The 22,962-nt window shown below is 47.7% G+C and overlaps 1 protein-coding gene and 1 pseudogene across 2 annotated transcripts; one reads left to right on the top strand and one right to left on the bottom strand.

The window, feature by feature from the left end:
• Positions 1-2,862: 2,862 nt before the first annotated feature.
• LOC135553366 (small ribosomal subunit protein uS11m-like) lies at positions 2,863-11,530 on the bottom strand. 2 transcript variants are annotated; one of them, XM_064985518.1, is made up of 6 exons: positions 11,331-11,530; positions 10,045-10,149; positions 7,613-7,711; positions 7,252-7,381; positions 6,996-7,058; positions 2,863-3,247 (listed from the first exon to the last, which is right to left on the bottom strand). In XM_064985518.1, exons 1-6 carry the CDS (start codon positions 11,414-11,416, stop codon positions 3,140-3,142), a joined length of 591 nt encoding a protein of 196 aa, XP_064841590.1. In that variant the 5' UTR covers positions 11,417-11,530; the 3' UTR covers positions 2,863-3,139. The 2 variants fall into 2 exon arrangements, with proteins under 2 accessions (XP_064841590.1, XP_064841584.1); XM_064985512.1 differs by having other exon boundaries at positions 6,996-7,061; positions 11,331-11,529.
• A 256-nt stretch (positions 11,531-11,786) lies between these two features.
• On the top strand, positions 11,787-21,537 carry LOC135554618 (large ribosomal subunit protein mL46-like; annotated as a pseudogene).
• Positions 21,538-22,962: the final 1,425 nt, after the last annotated feature.

Below are 22,962 nucleotides of genomic sequence, written 5' to 3'. Positions count from 1 at the left end.
CGGTGGTGGTGTTTCTATGGATGATTATAATGTGTTTAGGGCTGGTAGGAAAGGCAACGGTGGTGGTGTTTCTATGGATGATTATAATGTGTTTAGGGCTGGTAGGAAAGGCAACGGTGGTGGTGTTGCTATTTACACAAGGAATCTTCTTTCTGTGTCTCTGTTAAAGGCCACCTCCAGTCCTAAACTAGTATACTTGTTGGCTTTAAGTCTTCAGTTGTGTTCAAAGTCAAGAATAACAGTTATAGGAATCTACCGTCCACCTTCCGCCAAGAAGTGTGTACTAAACAAACCTGATTTAATTGCCATTTTTTATTACCCCAGAGGTGTTGATCGCTGGAGATTTTAATCTTGCATTGATGCTGGAAGCTGACTGTCTACATGACTGTTGTACTAATCTAAATTTGACCCAGCTGATTAAAGCCCACTCGTCCAAACTTAAAGGACTCTACGAAATCGACTTTGATTGACCTCATATTTACAAATACTCCAGAGTAATATTCTGGGGTATTTGCTTTGGATATTAGTGACCGCTGTCCCATTGTATGTGTCAGGGATATCCAGATGCCTCGATCCAAGCCTCATTTTATCAACGAGAGACATTTTAAACACTTCAATGAACTGGCCTTTTCTTTGTGACCTTTATTTTGATGACTTTGATTGTATTGCTTCTGTACCTGACCCACAGTGGGCTCTGAACCACGTCTCATGTTTTATATTGTATTGTAGATAAACATGTTCCCTTAGAATTAAAAGTAGGTCTTGCCCTTGGTTCAGTCCAGAGCTATCTGAAGTCATGCACAACAGGGATGCTGCCTGGGCCAAAGCCAGATTCCCAGACTGGCAGTCTTTCAGGTAGTTGAGAAATCCGTTTCAAAAAAGTTTCAAAAAGCTAAATCCGATCATTATGCTAATACACTATCTGAATGTACAGGGAACTCAGCTACATTTTGGGAAGCTGTTACATCCCTGAAGGGATGTCTCTCTTCTTCTCTCCCTCAATAAATGAATTCATTTAGATTCCCTGGCCCTATTACTGACAACATGGATATCATTAATGGGTTTAAATCACCGTTATCTCTGCAGCCTTTATCTCTGAATGTATTTCAAAGGCAGCGTGGTGAAAATGCTGGTCAGGAGTTTTCCTTTTTCTGAAATTCACTGCTAAAGAAGTCCTGGATGCTTTGTTAACATTAGACATGATAAACTCCCCAGGGGCTGATCATTCGGAGCCTAGTCGTGCATCACCTCTTATTGCTGTCTCAGTAGCCCAAATTTTTAATTTAATGTTGTTACCAGGAAGTTTTCCAAAAGCAATGAAATCTGCATATGTGCTGCCACTCCATGAGCCCACACTGAGCTTGTTTCTCAATATCAGTACCTGGGAGTCTGGATTGAGCCCACACTGAGCTTGTTTTTCAATATCAGTACCTGGGAGTCTGGATTGAGCCCACACTGAGCTGGTTTCTCAATATCAGTACCTGGGAGTCTGGATTGATGACAAGTGTGAGTCCACATTGAGCTTGTTTCTCAATATCAGTACCTGGGAGTCTGGATTGATGACAAGTGTGAGTCCACATTGAGCTTGTTTCTCAATATCAGTACCTGGGAGTCTGGATTGAGCCCACACTGAGCTTGTTTCTCAATATCAGTACCTGGGAGTCTGGATTGATGACAAGTGTGAGTCCACATTGAGCTGGTTTCTCAATATCAGTACCTGGGAGTCTGGATTGATGACAAGTGTGAGTCCACACTGAGCTTGTTTCTCAATATCAGTACCTGGGAGTCTGGATTGATGACAAGTGTGAGCCCACATTGAGCTAGTTTCTCAATATCAGTAACTGGGATTCTGGATTGATGACAAGTGTGAGCCCACACTGAGCTTGTTTCTCAATATCAGTACCTGGGAGTCTGGATTGATGACAAGTGTGAGCCCACATTGAGCTTGTTTCTCAATATCAGTACCTGGGAGTCTGGATTGAGCCCACATTGAGCTGGTTTCTCAATATCAGTACCTGGGAGTCTGGATTGAGCCCACACTGAGCTTGTTTCTCAATATCAGTAGCTGGGAGTCTGGATTGAGCCCACACTGAGCTTGTTTCTCAATATCAGTACCTGGGAGTCTGGATTGAGCCCACACTGAGCTGGTTTCTCAATATCAGTACCTGGGGAGTCTGGATTGAGCCCACACTGAGCTTGTTTCTCAATATCAGTACCTGGGAGTCTGGATTGATGACAAGTGTGAGTCCACATTGAGCTTGTTTCTCAATATCAGTACCTGGGAGTCTGGATTGAGCCCACACTGAGCTTGTTTATCAATATAATTACCTGGGAGTCTGGATTGAGCCCACACTGAGCTGGTTTCTCAATATGAGTACCTGGATTAATGACAAGTGTGAGTCCACATTGAGCTTGTTTCTCAATATAAGTACCTGGGAGTCTGGATTGAGCCTACATTGAGCTGGTTTCTCAATATAAGTACCTGGGAGTCTGGATTGAGCCCACACTGAGCTGGTTTCTCAATATCAGTACCTGGGAGTCTGGATTGACCTGGTTTCTCAATATAAGTACTGGTCTGACCAGGTTCTCTCCCGGTGGACTGGTCTGACCAGGTTCTCTCCCGGTGGACTGATCTGACCAGGTTCTCTCCGGTGGACTGGTCTGACCAGGTTCTCTCCCCGGTGGACTGGTCTGACCAGGTTCTCCCCGTGGACTGGTCTGACCAGGTTCTCTCCCGGTGGACTGGTCTGACCAGGTTCTCTCCCGGTGGACTGGTCTGACCAGGTTCTCTCCCGGTGGACTGGTCTGACCAGGTTCTCTCCTGCTGGAAGCCTTGTATTTATAACACATGTTGTACAGGGGTTTGGTTGTATATGGATTTAATAAACATCGATGAATCATTTTCTATCTGTTACTAGATGTGCTGGTACATGCACTCAGGGCCAGTCCCCCAGACACAGATTAAGTCCTGGACTGCAGATTCTACATTGAACTTGTTTTTCAGTCCAGGGATGAATCTGTGTAGTATTTTCCAAAATGCTTAAATACCAGTAAAAATTAGTCTTCATACAACAAAAACATTAAGCATGTTACAAGACAGTTTGCTGGACCCCTGCAGTCCGTGATGGTACGGTCCTGTTCATATTCGTCGAGCCTTGCGAGGGCGACAACCATTGTGTGGTACGGGGGTGTTGTCTGTGATGGACACAACCTCCAATCCTCCCATGGTCAGACCCTTGATGGCAGACTGCACACAGAGAAATGCATCAGAACCGAGTCAAACATCTTTTCCTCATCTCTACAAGATTCTGACAGATTCAAAACCAGATGTTTAATGAACCAGGCAAATTGACTGAGAACACATTCTAATTTAAATCAATGACATGGGGAATAGTTACAGGGGAGAGATGAATGAGCCAATTGTAAACTGGGGATGATTAGGTCACCATGATGGTAATCGGGTCAGATTAGGAATTTAGCCAGAACACCAGGGTTAACACCCTACTCTTACAATAAGTACCATGGGATCTTTAGGACACCCGATTTAACGTCCCAAGATGACACCCGACACAGGGAAATGTCACCAATCACTGCCCTGGGGTATTGGGAAATTGTTTTAGACCAGAGGAAAAAGTACAGGGTGGTCTGTGGCTGGTTAAAGCCAGCAGTGGGATACAGGGTGGTCTGCTGCTGGTTAAAGCACAGTGGGATACAGGTCTGTGGTCTGCTGCTGGTTAAAGCCAGCAGTGGGATACAGGGTGGTCTGCAGCTGGTTAACACAGTGGGATACAGGGTGGTCTGCAGCTGGTTAACACAGTGGGATACAGGGTGGTCTGCTGCTGGTTAAAGCCAGCAGTGGGATACAGGGTGGTCTGCTGCTGGTTAAAGCCAGTTAACAGTGGGATGCTGCTGGTTAAAGCCAGCAGTGGTCTGGTCTGCTGGTTAAAGCCAGCAGTGGGATACAGGGTGGTCTGCTGCTGGTTAAAGCCAACAGTGGGATACAGGGTGGTCTGCTGCTGGTTAACACAGTGGGATACAGGGTGGTCTGCTGCTGGTTAAAGCCAACAGTGGGATATACAGGGTGGTCTGCTGCTGGTTAACGCAGTGGGATACAGGGTGGCTCTGCTGCTGGTTAAAGCCAACAGTGGGATGCAGGGTGGTCTGCTGCTGGTTAAAGCCAGCAGTGGGGGTGCAGGGTGGTCTGCTGCTGGTTAAAGCCAACAGTGGGATACAGGGTGGTCTGCAGCTGGTTAACCAGCAGGATACAGGGTGGTCTGCTGCTGGTTAAAGCCAACAGTGGGATACAGGGTGGTCTGCTGCTGGTTAAAGCCAGCAGTGGGATACAGGAGTGGTCTGCTGCTGGTTAAAGCCAGCAGTGGGATACAGGGTGGTCTGCAGCTGGTTAAAGCCAGCAGTGGGATACAGGGTGGTCTGCTGCTGGTTAAAGCCAGTGGGATGCAGGGTGGTCTGCTGCTGGTTAAAGCCAACAGTGGGATACAGGGTGATCTGCTGCTGGTTAAAGCCAACAGTGGGATACAGGGTGGTCTGCTGCTGGTTAACACAGTGGGATACAGGGTGGTCTGCTGCTGGTTAAAGCCAACAGTGGGATACAGGGTGGTCTGCTGCTGGTTAAAGCCAGTGGGGTGCAGGGTGGTCTGCTGCTGGTTAAAGCCAACAGTGGGATACAGGGTGATCTGCTGCTGGTTAAAGCCAACAGTGGGATACAGGGTGGTCTGCTGCTGGTTAACACAGTGGGATACAGGGTGGTCTGCTGCTGGTTAAAGCCAACAGGGTGGGATACAGGGTGGTCTGCTGCTGGTTAAAGCCAGCAGTGGGATACAGGGTGGTCTGCTGCTGGTTAAAGCCAGCACAGGGTGGGATATACAGGGTGGTCTGCAGCTGGTTAAAGCCAGCAGTGGGATACAGGGTGGTCTGCTGCTGGTTAACACAGTGGGATACAGGGTGGTCTGCTGCTGGTTAAAGCCAACAGTGGGATGCAGGGTGGTCTGCTGCTGGTTAAAGCCAGCAGTGGGCTGCTGGTTATGCAGGGTGGTCTGCTGCTGGTTAAAGCCAACAGTGGATACAGGGTGGTCTGCAGCTGGTTAAAGCCAGCAGTGGGATACAGGGTGGTCTGCTGCTGGTTAAAGCCAGCAGTGGGATACAGGGTGGTCTGCTGCTGGTTAAAGCCAGCAGTGGGATACAGGGTGGTCTGCTGCTGGTTAAAGCCAGCAGTGGGATACAGGGTGGTCTGCAGCTGGTTAAAGCCAGCAGTGGGATACAGGGTGGTCTGCAGCTGGTTAAAGCACAGTGGGATACAGGGTGGTCTGCTGCTGGTTAAAGCCAGCAGTGGGATACAGGGTGGTCTGCAGCTGGTTAACACAGTGGGATACAGGGTGGTCTGCTGCTGGTTAAAGCCAACAGTGGGATACAGGGTGGTCTGCTGCTGGTTAAAGCCAGCAGTGGGATACAGGGTGGTCTGCTGCTGGTTAAAGCCAGCAGTGGGATACAGGGTGGTCTGCAGCTGGTTAAAGCCAGCAGTGGGATACAGGGTGGTCTGCTGCTGGTTAACGCAGTGGATACAGGGTGGTCTGCAGCTGGTTAACACAGTGGGATACAGGGTGGTCTGCTGCTGGTTAAAGCCAGCAGTGGGATACAGGGTGGTCTGCTGCTGGTTAAAGCCAACAGTGGGATACAGGGTGGTCTGCTGCTGGTTAAAGCCAGCAGTGGGATACAGGGTGGTCTGCTGCTGGTTAAAGCCAGCAGTGGGATACAGGGTGGTCTGCTGCTGGTTAACACAGTGGGATACAGGGTGGTCTGCTGCTGGGATTAAAGCCAACAGTGGGATACAGGGTGGTCTGCTGCTGGTTAACGCAGTGGGATACAGGGGGATGGTCTGCTGCTGGTTAAAGCCAACAGTGGGATACAGGGTGGTCTGCTGCTGGTTAAAGCCAGCAGTGGGGTGCAGGGTGGTCTGCTGCTGGTTAAAGCCAACAGTGGGATACAGGGTGATCTGCTGCTGGTTAAAGCCAACAGTGGGATACAGGGTGGTCTGCTGCTGGTTAACACAGTGGGATACAGGGTGGTCTGCTGCTGGTTAAAGCCAACAGTGGGATACAGGGTGGTCTGCTGCTGGTTAAAGCCAGTGGGGTGCAGGGTGGTCTGCTGCTGGTTAAAGCCAACAGTGGGATACAGGGTGGTCTGCTGCTGGTTAAAGCCAACAGTGGGATACAGGGTGGTCTGCTGCTGGTTAACACAGTGGGATACAGGGTGGTCTGCTGCTGGTTAAAGCCAACAGTGGGATACAGGGTGGTCTGCTGCTGGTTAAAGCCAGCAGTGGGATACAGGGTGGTCTGCTGCTGGTTAAAGCCAGCAGTGGGATACAGGGTGGTCTGCAGCTGGTTAAAGCCAGCAGTGGGATACAGGGTGGTCTGCTGCTGGTTAACACAGTGGGATACAGGGTGGTCTGCTGCTGGTTAAAGCCAGCAGTGGGATACAGGGTGGTCTGCTGCTGGTTAACACAGTGGGATACAGGGTGGTCTGCTGCTGGTTAACGCCAACAGTGGGATACAGGGTGGTCTGCTGCTGGTTAAAGCCAGCAGTGGGATACAGGGTGGTCTGCTGCTGGTTAACACAGTGGGATACAGGGTGGTCTGCTGCTGGTTAACACAGTGGGATACAGGGTGGTCTGCTGCTGGTTAAAGCCAGTGGGATACAGGGTGGTCTGCTGCTGGTTAAAGCCAGCAGGGATACAGGGTGGTCTGCTGCTGGTTAAAGCCAACAGTGGGATACAGGGTGATCTGCTGCTGGTTAACACAGTGGGATACAGGGTGGTCTGCTGCTGGTTAAAGCCAAAGTGGGATACAGCAGGGTGGTCTGCTGCTGGTTAAAGCCAACAGTGGGATGCAGGGTGGTCTGCTGCTGGCAAACTGCTGGGATAACTTCAGAGTGGGGGAGATGCATCATGTGAACACTATCTCTACGGTATGAATTCTCACCAAGCGTCCAGGACCCAGACCTTTCACCAACACGCGGACAAACGTCACACCCACTGCTGTGGCCTTCTGCCCAGGAGAAGAAGAATACAGGACCATTCATCAGGAAACACAAATTCATCTTTTTGCCAGTTTGTTGTAGGCTCTAGTGCCATCTAGTGGAGAACAGATGTCTCAGTGTTCTTGTCTGTAGCAGCCAGACTACAACTATTAACTATACGTCTACAGTATCTATATTTTCCATGTGGTCTCATCTTACCGCTGCAGCTGAGATGCCTGCTGTCTGAGCAGCGATGGGGGTGGACTTCTTGACGTTCTTGAACCCCTCGGTTCCACACGATGTTCTGACCATGAACTGGCCCTCACAGTCTGTCACCTGGACATGTGTACTGGAGGGAGACATTAATAATATATATCATTAATATATAATCACCTGGACATGTGTACTGGAGGGAGACATTAATATATATCACCTGGACATGTGTACTGGAGAGAGACATTAATATATAATCTCCTGGACATGTATATTAATGTCTCCCTCCAGTACACATCACCTGGACATGTGTACTGGAGGGAGACATTAATATACCAGTTATTCACATCACTGTCTCTCAGCTTACTTGTTATATGTGGCTTTGATATGTGCTATTGGTAACTCCTCGTACTTCTTCCCAGCCCATCTCAGCACACTGTCCTGGCCAGGCATCGGGGGGAGGTGACTTAGAGAGGAGAAAGAAACATGGGCAAACTGTTGGAAACGTGACAATATTGAGCAAAGACTGTTGTAGACACGTCTCGGTGAAACAGAAGATATTACTAGTTTTAATGTCCCGTTGGTAGGAGAGTCTTAAATCGTAGATGGCCCAGTTTGTTTTCCAATGAGCACGTTGGACAATAATACGGAGGGGAGTCGTGGTTTACCTACTCGTCTACGAATTCTTAGAATGCCCCCCGCCCTCCTCCCCTTTTCCTGTCACGCTGATGACAGGGAGTTGGGCATCGTCTTGACAAAACAGTATATCCTTTGCTTCGGACTCATTAAATTAAAAACTCTGCGTCCAGATCGATAACTATACCTCAACTGGTAAACACATACAGTTGGTTACACTAAATTACTTGTTGTGTCCTTAGATTGTAAACTGTTATGGTCAAAACATATAGATTCAATGGTTGTAAAGATGGGGAGAGGTCTGTCAGATTTTTTGACACCACACTCCACAAAGCAAGTCCTGCAGGCTCTAGGATCTTATCGTGATTATTGTCCAGTCATATGGTCAGGTGCTACAAAGAAGGACCTAGTGAAGCTGCAGCTGGCCCAGAACAGAGCGGCACGTCTTGCCATCAGAGGGCTGAGATCAATACAGTCTCTCTGGGCTGGAAGTAGAAGAGACTGATTGCAACATTATAAGAAACAGTCGTTAAATTCCAAATTGTTTGCATAGTCAACTAACACAAATCTCTGACACACACACTTATCCCACCAGACATGCCACCAGGGGTCTTTTCACAGTCCCCAAATCCAGAACAACTTCCAGAAAGTGTACAGTATTACTTAGAGGCATGATTGCATTGAGCTCCCATCTGAGATTGCTCAAGTGAACAGCAAACCGGGTTTAAAAAAAAAACCCAAAGCAACACCTCACGACACAACAACACCTCTCCTCTATTTGACCTGGATATTGTGTGTACTGATATACAGGGATCCTATTAAAACCTAAAGAAACACCTCTCCTCTATTTGACCTGGGTATTGTGTGGGTACTGATATACAGGGATCCTATTAAAACCTAAATTGAAACACCTAAAGAAACACCTCTGGATATTGTGTGGGTACTGATATACAGGGATCCTATTAAACTCTCTATTTGACCTGGACCTATTGTGTGGGTACTGATATACAGGGATCCTATTAAAACCTAAAGAAACCCACCTCTCCTGTATTGACCTGGATCCTATAAAACCTAAAGTGTGTGTCACTGATATACAGGGATCCTATTAAAACCTAAAGAAACACCTCTCCTCTATTTGACCTGATATTGTGTGGGTACTGATATACAGGGATCTTTAAAACCTAAAGAAACACCGCTATATGGCTGACCTGGGTACTGATATACAGGGATCCTATTAAAACCAAAGAAACACCTCTCCTCTATTTGACCTGGGTATTGTGGGGTACTGATATACAGGGATCCTATTAAAACCTAAAGAAACACCTCTCCTCTATTTGACCTGGGTACTGATATACAGGGATCCTATTAAAACCTAAAGAAACACCTCTCCTCTATTTGACCTGGATACTGATATACAGGGATCCTGTTAAAGTACCCAGTAAGTCATTGGGTAAAGGTGTCTTCTGTACAACGCTGTCTGAACATTAACATCGCTAGGTTGGAGGCATATGGGTACTGATATACAGGGATCCTGTTAAAGTACCCCAGATACCCAGTAAGTCATTGGGTAAAGGTGTCTTCTGTACAACGCTGTCTGAACATTAACATCAGAATGCAGAGGTTGGAAGCATATGGACCTCATCTTTCAAATCAGAGAGAAATATATATATTATTTTACTAAAAGGTTCAATTACAACACATCTTTATAGGGTTAGTGTTCCCACGCGGCCATATCTCCATGGTTCATTGCTAGTTTACCTGTGTTAATTAGCTATCTAGCATGCTCCGTACACCTGTGTGTCAGCGAAACTCAGGAAGTGGAGCTGAATTACAGTTTCGCTGGATGGATCTGGGCAAAATGGACTATTGTTTTATTTGAAGGATTGTTTCTCGCTGATGACACAGAGTTGGGATTGTAGTTCACATGAGCCAGTTGTGAGCAGAAGCGATTGGCTGTAGAACGGCAGAGAGCTGTAGGCAGAAGGGCAGAGAGCTGTAGGCAGAAGGGCAGAGAGCTGTAGGCAGAAGGGCAGAGAGCTGTAGGCAGAAGGGCAGAGAGCTGTAGGCAGAAGGGCAGAGAGCTGTAGGCAGAAGGGCAGAGAGCTGTAGGCAGAAGGGCAGAGAGCTGTAGGCAGAATGCCACCTAGTCAGAGCTGGTGTTACCTGAAGTCTTTGGATATTTTCCCAGGTGTGGCTGAGACACTGGCATCCTCTTGCAACCTGACAGCACTGGAGCACACTGCTCTCTGCAGACCGCTGGTTCCACAACTATAACAGAGAATAAACCAATCAGCACACTGCAGACCGCTGGTTCCACAACTATAACAGAGAATAAACCAATCAGCACACTGCTCTCTGCAGACTGCTGGTTCCACAACTGGCTAACATGTGTTGATGAATCAACCGGTTCATGTTGAGACAGTCCAGTAACTGCCCAGATCATCTAGTGAACAGGAATAGAAACACCACATGTGAAGGTGTTGGTTTCATGAGCTGAAATAAACAATCCCAGAAAAAGCTTATTTCTCTCAAATTATTTACACAAATGTGTTTTTACGTCCCTGTTAGTGAACATTTCTTCTATGCCAAGATAATCCATCCACCTGACAGGTGTGGCATATCAAGAAGCTTTTGAGTTGGAGGTGTGGTTGGCCATGCAGTCATGGGTTAACAGGGAGTACAGGAGGGGCACGAACCCTTGTGGGGCCCCAGGGTGTTGAGGATCAGCGAAGTGGAGGTGTGGTTTCCTACATTCACCATCTGGGGTGACCCCTCAGGAAGTCCAGGACCCAGTTGCACAGGGTGGGGTTGAGACGCAGGGTCTCAAGCTTAAAGATGAGCTTGGAGGGTAATATGGTGTTGAATGCTGAGCTGTAGTCAATGAACAGCATTCTTACATGGATATTCCTCTTGTCCAGATGGGACAGGACAGTGTGCAGTGAAATCGCCATCACAGGAGGGCGATTGCACTGCACAACCAGCCATGATTGGGAGTCCCATAGGGCGACGCACAAATGGCCCAGCGGTGTCCGGGTTTGGCCAGTGTAGGCCATCATTGTAAATAAGAATTTCTGACTTGCCTAGTTAAATAAAAGTTTATTAAAAAATAAATATAATAGCCCCACCCAGTCATGTGAAATACATAGATTAGGGAATAATTAATTTCAATTGACGATACTCCTTATATGAACTGTTACTCTGAAATTGTTACACACACACGAACTGAAATTGTTGCATGTTGCGTTTATAATTTTGTTTAGTATAGATATATAACTAAGGTAGCTGATCGGTTGAATGAAGTTCAGCAAGCTGGCAATATAATTCAATCGGTAAAGGTCTTTGTCGAGTTTAAAACCCACACTACCATGTCTCAAACTAGCATCATAAAATAACGTTAACAAGCTGTCAATTGCATGCATGGGAATTCGTATAAAAAACGAGATACTTACATTGAGCCTCCTGCATTGAAGGAACCAGCAACCTGTTGGCAGGCACTCCTGACAGAATTAGATAATATACAATTTAATTTATGCATGATTAGCTAATATAATTTAGCTACTAGAAACCAACAAGTTAGCTTGCGTTACACAACAACATGTGTGACATTGAGGAGGTTTTCAATACAAAGCACAGTCAAAATTAGCCATTTAGTATGACGCGTTTCCTGGAATAGTACATTATTAATAATGTGGGGGAGCGACACAAATTATAAGAAAATATTTAGTTCTAAAATCTTATGCATAAACGTTTTTATTTCTACACTAAATGTATCTAAGATCAATTAAAAAATATATGTTTCAATGAATGATCTTAATGTTAAATATGTTATATTTCAAACTACATTTATCTGAATTTCCTCTACCCCTTTTTCCTTAGCATAATCTCTCCTTCTTCGCAGAGGATTGTGGGTGGAAACTGGAGAATCAAGATGGCAGCGCCCTGCACGAGAATGGCGAATCGCCCTTTATGGCAATTTATTACAAATGTCAGACGGACAGGCCTAAAACATACAGGAGTTCGTCAAATTTCTCTCAGTTCCGCTTGTCGAGCTGCAACTCAGACCAGAAGTAAAACGGAAGGCGTCGCGTCGCCATGGAAGCTGTACGGGGCGGTGTGTCTCCAGAGGCTGCCTGTCATATCACAGGAGCGGAACCCGATCGAAGACCAATTCGCTGAGCTCATGCATCAGGTAAATGTGTTTCCATTCATTTGTCAAATGGCTGTAGTCACTAGTGAATACTCAGAGATGGTTTGCTGACCGTGGTCCTGCAGTGGATGTGCAGGCCAATGCAGGTCTTTGCTTCAAGCCTTGCACTAACACATATTCAACCAATCAACTTCCAAGACTTCATTGAGTTAAATCAGTAGTGTAAGGCTATAGAATAAATCCCTGCGCCCTGTTGCTCTCCCCTGCTCTGCTACAAGGTTCGGAATACGGATGAGCTGGGGGGGTCAACTCCTCTGAATGAAGAGTTAGCTCCCCAATATGCAACAAACTATGGTGTTGCCCTAAATAATGCTAATTTAACCATTCTTTGTTTAAAATGCAATGGTAAATATGATTTAGACACCAACATCACTAGACAACTAGCCTACAGCGAGACACCAACATCACTAGACAACTAGCCTACAGCTAGACACCAACATCACTAGACAACTAGCCTACAGACACCAACATCACTAGCCTACAGCGACACCAACATCACTAGACAACTAGCCTACAGCTAGACACCAACATCACTAGACAACTAGCCTACAGCTAGACACCAACATCACTAGACAACTAGCCTACAGCTAGACACCAACATCACTAGACAACTAGCCTAATGCGAGACACCAACATCACTAGACAACTAGCCTACAGCTAGACACCAACATCACTAGACAACTAGCCTACAGCGAGACACCAACATCACTAGACAACTAGCCTACAGATAGACACCAACATCACTAGCCTACAGATAGACACCAACATCACTAGCCTACAGATAGACACCAACATCACTAGCCTACAGCAAGACACCAACGTCACTAGACAACTAGACACCAACGTCACTAGACAACTAGACACCAACGTCACTAGCCTACAGCAAGACACCAACATCACTAGCCTACAGCAGCAAGACACCAACGTCACTAGACAACTAGACACCACCGTCACTAGCCTACAGATAGACACAAACATCACTAGCCTACAGATAGACACCAACATCACTAGCCTACAGATAGACACCAACATCACTAGCCTACAGATAGACACCAACATCACTAGCCTACAGATAGACACCAACATCACTAGCCTACAGATAGACACCAACATCACTAGCCTACAGATAGACACCAACATCACTAGCCTACAGATAGACACCAACATCACTAGCCTACAGATAGACACCAACATCACTAGCCTACAGATAGACACCAACATCACTAGCCTACAGCTAGACACCAACATCACTAGCCTACAGCTAGACACCAACATCACTAGCCTACAGATAGACACCAACATCACTAGCCTACAGATAGACACCAACATCACTAGACAACTAGCAGTACCGTGGCGGAGGGTAGACTATTTCCATTTACCAATTCACACCAGTATACATGCAGTTTGGAAGCTGGAAATGATTTTGGAGGATGAACAGGTCGTTCACTTCTTGAACTGATTTGTTTGACAATCAGATGACAATATCATGACTGGTTGTGTTCATGCCACATTTTTAAAGGTAATACATTTTTCCAGTTTAAATTGTTTTTTTTCTAAGCCCTTAACAGCATGTAGACCTGAATATCCTGGTGTAATTCACTCTGGGCTCTTTTATATCTACGTATTACATGCTTGTCCTTGTCTCCAATAGGCCTCCTCTGATATTATAAAGTCCTTGTCTCCAATAGGCCTCCTCTCTGATATTATAAAGTCCTTGTCTCCAATAGGCCTCCTCTCTGATATTATAAAGTCCTTGTCTCCATATTAGGTCCTCCATATTATAAAGTCCTTGTCTCCAATAGGCCTCTCTCTGATATTATAAAGTCCTTGTCTCCAATAGGCCTCCTCTCTGATATTATAAAGTCCTTGTCTCCAATAGGCCTCCTCTCTGATATTATAAAGTCCTTGTCTTGTCCCAATAGGCCTCCTCTCTGATATTATAAAGTCCTTGTCTCCAATAGGCCTCCTCTCTGATATTATAAAGTCCTTGTCTCCAATAGGCCTCCTCTCTGATATTATAAAGTCCTTCTCCAATAGTCTCCTCTGATATTATAAAGTCCTTGTCTCCAATAGGCCTCCTCTGATATTATAAAGTCCTTGTCTCCAATAGGCCTCCTCTCTGATATTATAAAGTCCTTGTCTCCAATAGGCCTCCTCTCTGATATTATAAAGTCCTTGTCTCCAATAGGCCTCCTTGTCTCTGATATTATAAAGTCCTTGTCTCCAATAGGCCTCCTCTCTGATATTATAAAGTCCTTGTCTCCAATAGGCCTCTCTCTGATATTATAAAGTCCTTGTCTCCACATCCTCCTCTGATATTATAAAGTCCTTGTCTCCAATAGGCCTCCTCTCTGATATTATAAGTCCTTGTCTCCAATAGGCCTCCTCTCTGATATTATAAAGTCCTTGTCTCCAATAGGCCTCCTCCTCTGATATTATAAAGTCCTTGTCTCCAATAGGCCTCCTCTGATATTATAAAGTCCTTGTCTCCAATAGGCCTCCTCTCTGATATTATAAAGTCCTTGTCTCCAATAGGCCTCCTCTCTGATATTATAAAGTCCTTGTCTCCAATAGGCCTCCTCTCTGATATTATAAAGTCCTTGTCTCCAATAGGCCTCCTCTCTGATATTATAAAGTCCTTGTCTCCATATTATAAAGGTCTCCTAGGCTCTGATATTATAAAGTCCTTGTCTCCAATAGGCCTCCTCTCTGATATTATAAAGTCCTTGTCTCCAATAGGCCTCCTCTCTGATATTATAAAGTCCTTGTCTCCAATAGGCCTCCTCCTGATATTATAAAGGTTGAAGTCCTCCAATAGGCCTCCTCCTGATATTATGAAGTCCTTGTCTCCAAATGAGGCCTCCTTTCCTCAGAAGATGTATTACTAGTCCTAGGAATGAGAGGTTGACGTCCTAGGAATGAGAGGTTGACGTCCTAGGAATGAGAGGTTGACGTCCTAGGAATGAGAGGTTGACGTCCTAGGAATGAGAGGTTGACGTCCTAGGAATGAGAGGTTGACGTCCTAGGAATGAGAGGTTGACGTCCTAGGAATGAGAGGTTGACGTCCTAGGAATGAGAGGTTGACGTCCTAGGAATGAGAGGTTGACGTCCTAGGAATGAGAGGTTGACGTCCTAGGAATGAGAGGTTGACGTCCTAGGAATGAGAGGTTGACGTCCTAGGAATGAGAGGTTGACGTCCTAGGAATGAATGAGAGGTTGACGCCCTAGGAATGAATGAGAGGTTGACGTCCTAGGAATGAATGAGAGGTTGACGTCCTAGGAATGAATGAGGGTTGACGTCCTAGGAATGAATGAGAGGTTGACGTCCTAGGAATGAATGAGAGGTTGACGTCCTAGGAATGAATGAGAGGTTGACGCCCTAGGAATGAATGAGAGGTTGACGTCCTAGGAATGAATGAGAGGTTGACGTCCTAGGAATGAATGAGAGGATGACGTCCTTGGAATGAATGAGAGGTTGACGTCCTAGGAATGAGAGGATGACGTCCTAGGAATGAATGAGAGGATGACGTCCTAGGAATGAATGAGAGGATGACGTCCTTGGAATGAATGAGAGGATGACGTCTCTGTGATATCCTAATCCCAGATGGAGCTGGAGAGAAGCTTGCTGTCGGATCATGAACAGAGGCTCCTAGAGGACTCAGAACGTATGACTCGTAAACAGGCAGACAACTATGATTCAGATGAGGAGGAGGCAGACTACGGTGGCCAGGAGACCATCACCGCTCAGGACCAGGAGGACACCTGGGAACAGAAGCTCAAACACTTCCAACCTGCTCTCAGAGACAGAGGTAGGAGTCAGAGAGGTTGTCCTGAATGGCACCCTATTCCCTATGCACTGACTCGACAAAACATTAGGAACAAATCAAAGAATAAATCACATGTTATTGGACACGTGCTTCATGACCAACAGGTGGGGACTAACAGTGAAATGCTTCATGACCAACAGGTGGGGACTAACAGTGAAATGCTTCATGACCAACAGGTGGGGACTAACAGTGAAATGCTTCATGACCAACAGGTGGAGACTAACAGTGAAATGCTTCATGACCAACAGGTGGAGACTGACAGTGAAATGCTTCATGACCAACAGGTGGAGACTAACAGTGAAATGCTTCATGACCAACAGGTGGAGACTAACAGTGAAATGCTTCATGACCAACAGGTGGAGACTAACAGTGAAATGCTTCATGACCAACAGGTGGAGACTAACAGTGAAATGCTTCATGACCAACAGGTGGAGACTAACAGTGAAATGCTTCATGACCAACAGGTGGAGACTGACAGTCATGACCAACAGGTGACCCAACAGGTGGGGACTAACAGTGAAATGCTTCATGACCAACAGGTGGAGACCAAAATGCTTCATGACCAACAGGTGGAGACTGACAGTGAAATGCTTCATGACCAACAGGTGGAGACTAACAGTGAAATGCTTCATGACCAACAGGTGGAGACTAACAGTGAAATGCTTCATGACCAACAGGTGGGGACTAACAGTGAAATGCTTCATGACCAACAGGTGGAGACTAACATTGAAATGCTTCATGACCAACAGGTGGAGACTAACAGTGAAATGCTTCGTGACCAACAGGTGGGGACTAACAGTGAAATGCTTCATGACCAACAGGTGGAGACTAACAGTGAAATGCTTCATGACCAACAGGTGGAGACTAACAGTGAAATGCTTCATGACCAACAGGTGGAGACTAACAGTGAAATGCTTCATGACCAACAGGTGGAGACTAACATTGAAATGCTTCATGACCAACAGGTGGGGACTAACAGTGAAATGCTAACAGGTGGTGGAGACTAACAGTGACCTGTTCCGCTGTGTTGACAGTCAAACTGACCTGTAACTCTGTGTTTCAGATGTAGGTGGGACACCGCTGGGCTCAGTGGAGAGGTGTCTAGGAGACAGCCTGGTGCTGTTGGTCCAGCAGACTGTCAAACTGACCTGTAACTCTGTGTTTCACATGTAGGTGGGACACCGCTGGGCTCAGTGGAGAGGTGTCTAGGGAGACAGCCTGGTCCTGCTGGTCCAGCAGACTGTCAAACTGACCTGTAACTCTGTGTTTAGGTGGGACACCGCTGGGCTCAGTGGAGAGGTGTCTAGGAGACAGCCTGGTCCTGCTGGTCCAGCAGACTGTCAAACTGACCTGTAACTCTGTGTTTAGGTGGGACACCGCTGGGCTCAGTGGAGAGGGTGTCTCCAGCCTGGTCCTGCTGGTCCAGCAGACTGTCAAACTGACCTGTAACTCTGTGTTTAGGTGGGACACCGCTGGGCTCAGTGGAGAGGTGTCTAGGAGACAGCCTGGTCCTGCTGGTCCAGCAGACTGTCAAACTGACCTGTAACTCTGTGTTTCACATGTAGGTGGGACACCGCTGGGCTCAGTGGAGAGGTGTCTAGGAGACAGCCTGGTCCTGCTGGTCCAGCAGACTGTCAAACTGACCTGTAACTCTGTGTTTCAGATGTAGGGTGGGACACCGCTGGGCTCAGTGGAGAGGTGTCTAGGAGACAGCCTGGTCCTGCTGGTCCAGCAGACTGTCAAACTGACCCGTAACTCTGTGTTTAGGTGGGACACCGCTGGGCTCAGTGGAGAGGTGTCTAGGAGACAGCCTGGTCCTGCTGGTCCAGCAGACTGTCAAACTGACCTGTAACTCTGTGTTTAGGTGGGACACCGCTGGGCTCAGTGGAGAGGTGTCTAGGAGACAGTCTGGTCCTGCTGGTCCAGCAGACTGTCAAACTGACCTGTAACTCTGTGTTTCACATGTAGGTGGGACACCGCTGGGCTCAGTGGAGAGGTGTCTAGGAGACAGCCTGGTCCTGCTGGTCCAGCAGACTGTCAAACTGACCTGTAACTCTGTGTGTAGGTGGGACACCGCTGGGCTCAGTGGAGAGGTGTCTAGGAGACAGCCTGGTCCTGCTGGTCCAGCAGACTGTCAAACTGACCTGTAACTCTGTGTTTAGGTGGGACACCGCTGGGCTCAGTGGAGAGGTGTCTAGGGAGACAGCCTGGTCCTGCTGGTCCAGCAGACTGTCAAACTGACCTGTAACTCTGTGTGTAGGTGGGACACCGCTGGGCTCAGTGGAGGTGTCTAGGGAGACAGCCTGGTCCTGCTGGTCCAGCAGACTGTCAAACTGACCTGTAACTCTGTGTTTAGGTGGGACACCGCTGGGCTCAGTGGAGAGGTGTCTAGGAGACAGCCTGGTCCTGCTGGTCCAGCAGACTGTCAAACTGACCTGTAACTCTGTGTGTAGGTGGGACACCGCTGGGCTCAGTGGAGAGGTGTCTAGGAGACAGCCTGGTCCTGCTGGTCCAGCAGACTGTCAAACTGACCCGTAACTCTGTGTTTAGGTGGGACACCGCTGGGCTCAGTGGAGAGGGTGTCTAGGAGACAGTCTGGTCCTGCTGGTCCAGCAGACTGTCAAACTGACCTGTAACTCTGTGTTTAGGTGGGACACCGCTGGGCTCAGTGGAGAGGTGTCTAGGAGACAGTCTGGTCCTGCTGGTCCAGCAGACTGTCAAACTGACCTGTAACTCTGTGTTTAGGTGGGACACCGCTGGGCTCAGTGGAGAGGTGTCTAGGAGACAGCCTGGTCCTGCTGGTCCAGCAGACTGTCAAACTGACCTGTAACTCTGTGTTTAGGTGGGACACCGCTGGGCTCAGTGGAGAGGTGTCTAGGAGACAGCCTGGTCCTGCTGGTCCAGCAGACTGTCAAACTGACCTGTAACTCTGTGTTTAGGTGGGACACCGCTGGGCTCAGTGGAGAGGTGTCTAGGAGACAGCCTGGTCCTGCTGGTCCAGCAGACTGTCAAACTGACCTGTAACTCTGTGTTTAGGTGGGACACCGCTGGGCTCAGTGGAGAGGTGTCTAGGAGACAGCCTGGTCCTGCTGGTCCAGCAGACTGTCAAACTGACCTGTAACTCTGTGTTTAGGTGGGACACCGCTGGGCTCAGTGGAGAGGGTGTCTAGGAGACAGCCTGGTCCTGCTGGTCCAGCAGACTGTCAAACTGACCTGTAACTCTGTGTGTAGGTGGGACACCGCTGGGCTCAGTGGAGAGGTGTCTAGGAGACAGCCTGGTCCTGCTGGTCCAGCAGACTGTCAAACTGACCTGTAACTCTGTGTGTAGGTGGGACACCGCTGGGCTCAGTGGAGAGGTGTCTAGGAGACAGTCTGGTCCTGCTGGTCCAGCAGACTGTCAAACTGACCTGTAACTCTGTGTTTCACATGTAGGTGGGACACCGCTGGGCTCAGTGGAGAGGTGTCTAGAGACAGCCTGGTCCTGCTGGTCCAGCAGACTGTCAAACTGACCTGTAACTCTGTGTTTAGGGTGGGACACCGCTGGGCTCAGTGGAGAGGTGTCTAGGAGACAGCCTGGTCCTGCTGGTCCAGCAGACTGTCAAACTGACCTGTAACTCTGTGTTTAGGTGGGACACCGCTGGGCTCAGTGGAGAGGTGTCTAGGAGACAGCCTGGTCCTGCTGGTCCAGCAGACTGTCAAACTGACCTGTAACTCTGTGTTTAGGTGGGACACCGCTGGGCTCAGTGGAGAGGTGTCTAGGAGACAGCCTGGTCCTGCTGGTCCAGCAGACTGTCAAACTGACCTGTAACTCTGTGTTTAGGTGGGACACCGCTGGGCTCAGTGGAGAGGTGTCTAGGAGACAGCCTGGTCCTGCTGGTCCAGCAGACTGTCAAACTGACCTGTAACTCTGTGTTTCACATGTAGGTGGGACACCGCTGGGCTCAGTGGAGAGGTGTCTAGGAGACAGCCTGGTCCTGCTGGTCCAGCAGACTGTCAAACTGACCTGTAACTCTGTGTTTAGGTGGGACACCGCTGGGCTCAGTGGAGAGGGTGTCTAGGAGACAGCCTGGTCCTGCTGGTCCAGCAGACTGTCAAACTGACCTGTAACTCTGTGTTTCACATGTAGGTGGGACACCGCTGGGCTCAGTGGAGAGGTGTCTAGGAGACAGCCTGGTCCTGCTGGTCCAGCAGACTGTCAAACTGACCTGTAACTCTGTGTTTAGGTGGGACACCGCTGGGCTCAGTGGAGAGGTGTCTAGGAGACAGCCTGGTCCTGCTGGTCCAGCAGACTGTCAAACTGACCTGTAACTCTGTGTGTAGGTGGGACACCGCTGGGCTCAGTGGAGAGGTGTCTAGGAGACAGCCTGGTCCTGCTGGTCCAGCAGACTGTCAAACTGACCTGTAACTCTGTGTGTAGGTGGGACACCGCTGGGCTCAGTGGAGAGGTGTCTAGGAGACAGCCTGGTCCTGCTGGTCCAGCAGACTGTCGATAAACAGACCATCTGGCTGCTCCCTCAGGCCCAGTGGGAGGCAGGGAGACTCTCCGACAGACAGCAGAGAGAAGCCTCAGCAACCTGCCAGGTCAGCTGTGTGGTGGTACTGGAGCCCTATCTACTGCACTACTTTATAGGCCCTGGTCAAAAGTAGTGCTCTGAATTAGGGGGCCAATTTGGGAGGATGCAGTGTTCCCTCTGTCAGACATTTCCATCAGGTTTCCAACACCTTCTTTAGTGCTGACGCTGGAAGGTTCCAGAAATATCTACATGGCACATGCTTGAGCAGGAGATCTATGCAATGTTCTTGATCAGGGCTCTATATCTAACTATACTAGTTCTGTATCATGATAGAGCTTCACCTGAACACTGTACTGGTACATCAGTAAAGACTCTATATTCTGTGTTCTCCAACTCCGTTCTAACGCCACGTTTGTTCTTCGTTCCAGAGGCTGATTTCAAGGCTACGTTCCTTGGCAACACCCCTGTGGTGTGTACAGGTACACATTCCCCAAAGAGGTCCGGACAGAGCGCTGCGTGGGAGCCAAGGTCTTCTTTTTCAAAGCTTTCCTGTCCTCTGGTTCAGCCAGTCAGAAACAACCTTTTCTGTGGGTGAAGAAGACTGAACTGCAGGGATACCTGAAGCCAGCTTACTTGGAGAAGGTTGACCGCTTCATACTCAACTTGTGATGGAGCGGATGAGAGCTGATGGAGAAGGTTGACCACTTCATACTCAACCTGTGATGGAGCGGATGAGAGCTGATGGAGAAGGTTGACCGCTTCATACTCAACTTGTGATGGAGCGGATGAGAGCTGATGGAGAAGGTTGACCACTTCATACTCAACCTGTGATGGAGCGGATGAGAGCTGATGGAGAAGGTTGACCGCTTCATACTCAACTTGTGATGGAGCGGATGAGAGCTGATGGAGAAGGTTGACCACTTCCTACTCAACCTGTGATGGAGTGGATGAGAGCTGATGGAGAAGATGTGACGAGAGGTTACGATGTCTTTTTTAGAAACGTCCTGGAAGTCATATTTCTGTCACAGCAACTGTTGTTTTCTCCTGACCGTCCACTTGGTGTATAAGCGAGCTTGATTAAAGTTTATAATTTGTTCCAACATATAAACCATTCAGTGTTGTCTGTGGGCCCATATCCCAGAGGATAGAAAGCCAGTCTCTTTGCCTGTGTGTTGTTCTATGCAAACAGTGTATGTTCCTGTCCTCCACTAGATGGCAGTAGTGAGACCGGAGAGGCTGGTCAGAACAGTGTATTGTCCTGTCCACTAGATGGCAGTAATAAGACAGGAGAGGCTGGTCAGAACAGTGTATTGTCCTGTCCACTAGATGGCAGTAGTGAGACCGGAGAGGCTGGTCAGAACAGTGTATTGTCCTGTCCACTAGATGGCAGTAATAAGACAGGAGAGGCTGGTCAGAACATCCTGAGATCATTCATGTGTGGGGTTGCTTCTCAGCCAAGGAAGTGGGCTCACTCACAATTTTGCCTAAGAACACAGCCATTGTCACGACTTCCGCTGAAGTTGGTTCCTCTCCTTGTTCGGGCGGCGTTCGGCAGTCGGCGTCACCCGTCTTCTAGCCATCATCGATCCACTTTTCATTTTCCTTTTGTTTCGTCTTCCCACACCTGGTTTCAATTCCATCATTACGTGTTGTGTATTTAACCCTCTTTTTCCCCCCACGTCCTTATCCGGAATTGTTTATTTTGTAAGTGATTGTTATTCTGGTGTGCGATGGGTTTTGTACCCATTTATTGACTGTTCTGTTTCCGATGGTTTTTATTATTAAACTGCACCTGACTTCTCTGCCGCCAGGAGGCACTCCTTACAGCCATGAATAAAGAGTGGTACCAACACATCCCGAGCAACTTCTCCCAACCATCCAGGAACAGTTTGGTGATGAACAATGCCTTTTCCAGCATGATGGCGCACCTTGCCATAAGGCAAAAGTGATAACTAGGTGATTCGGGGAACGAAACATCGATATTTTGGGTCCATGGCCAAGAAACTCCCAGACCTTAATCCCATTGAGAACTTGTGGTCAATCCTCAAGAGGCGGGTGGACAAACAAAAACCCACAAATTCTGACAAACTCCAAACATTGATTATGCAAAAGAGTGGGCTGCCATCAGTCAGGATGTGGCCCAGAAGTTAATTGACAACATGCCAGGGCGGATTGCAGAGGTCTTGAAAAGAAGGGTCAACACTGCAAATATTGACTCTTTGCATCAACTTCATGTAATTGTCAATAAAATCCTTTGACACTTATGAAATGCTTGTAATTATACTTCAGTATTCCATAGTAACATCTGACAAAAATATCTAAAGACACTGAAGCAGCAAACTTTGAAGATTCATATTTTCGTCAATCTCACATCTGTTGGACACAACTGTATATTATATATATTAGGCCCAGAGAACATAGTGATGCACATGGGCCCGCTCAGATTCAACTGACCACTAGAAATATCTTCCACTGGTGTAAAGTACTTCAGTAAAAATGCTTTAAAGTTTTACTGAAGTAGTTTTTTAAGGGT

This window comes from Oncorhynchus masou, chromosome 2 (assembly GCF_036934945.1).
Source record: "Oncorhynchus masou masou isolate Uvic2021 chromosome 2, UVic_Omas_1.1, whole genome shotgun sequence".
NCBI lineage: Eukaryota > Metazoa > Chordata > Actinopteri > Salmoniformes > Salmonidae > Oncorhynchus > Oncorhynchus masou.
The sequence above is the reverse complement of the archived record's forward strand: the minus strand, read 5'-3'. Positions and strand labels throughout refer to the sequence as shown.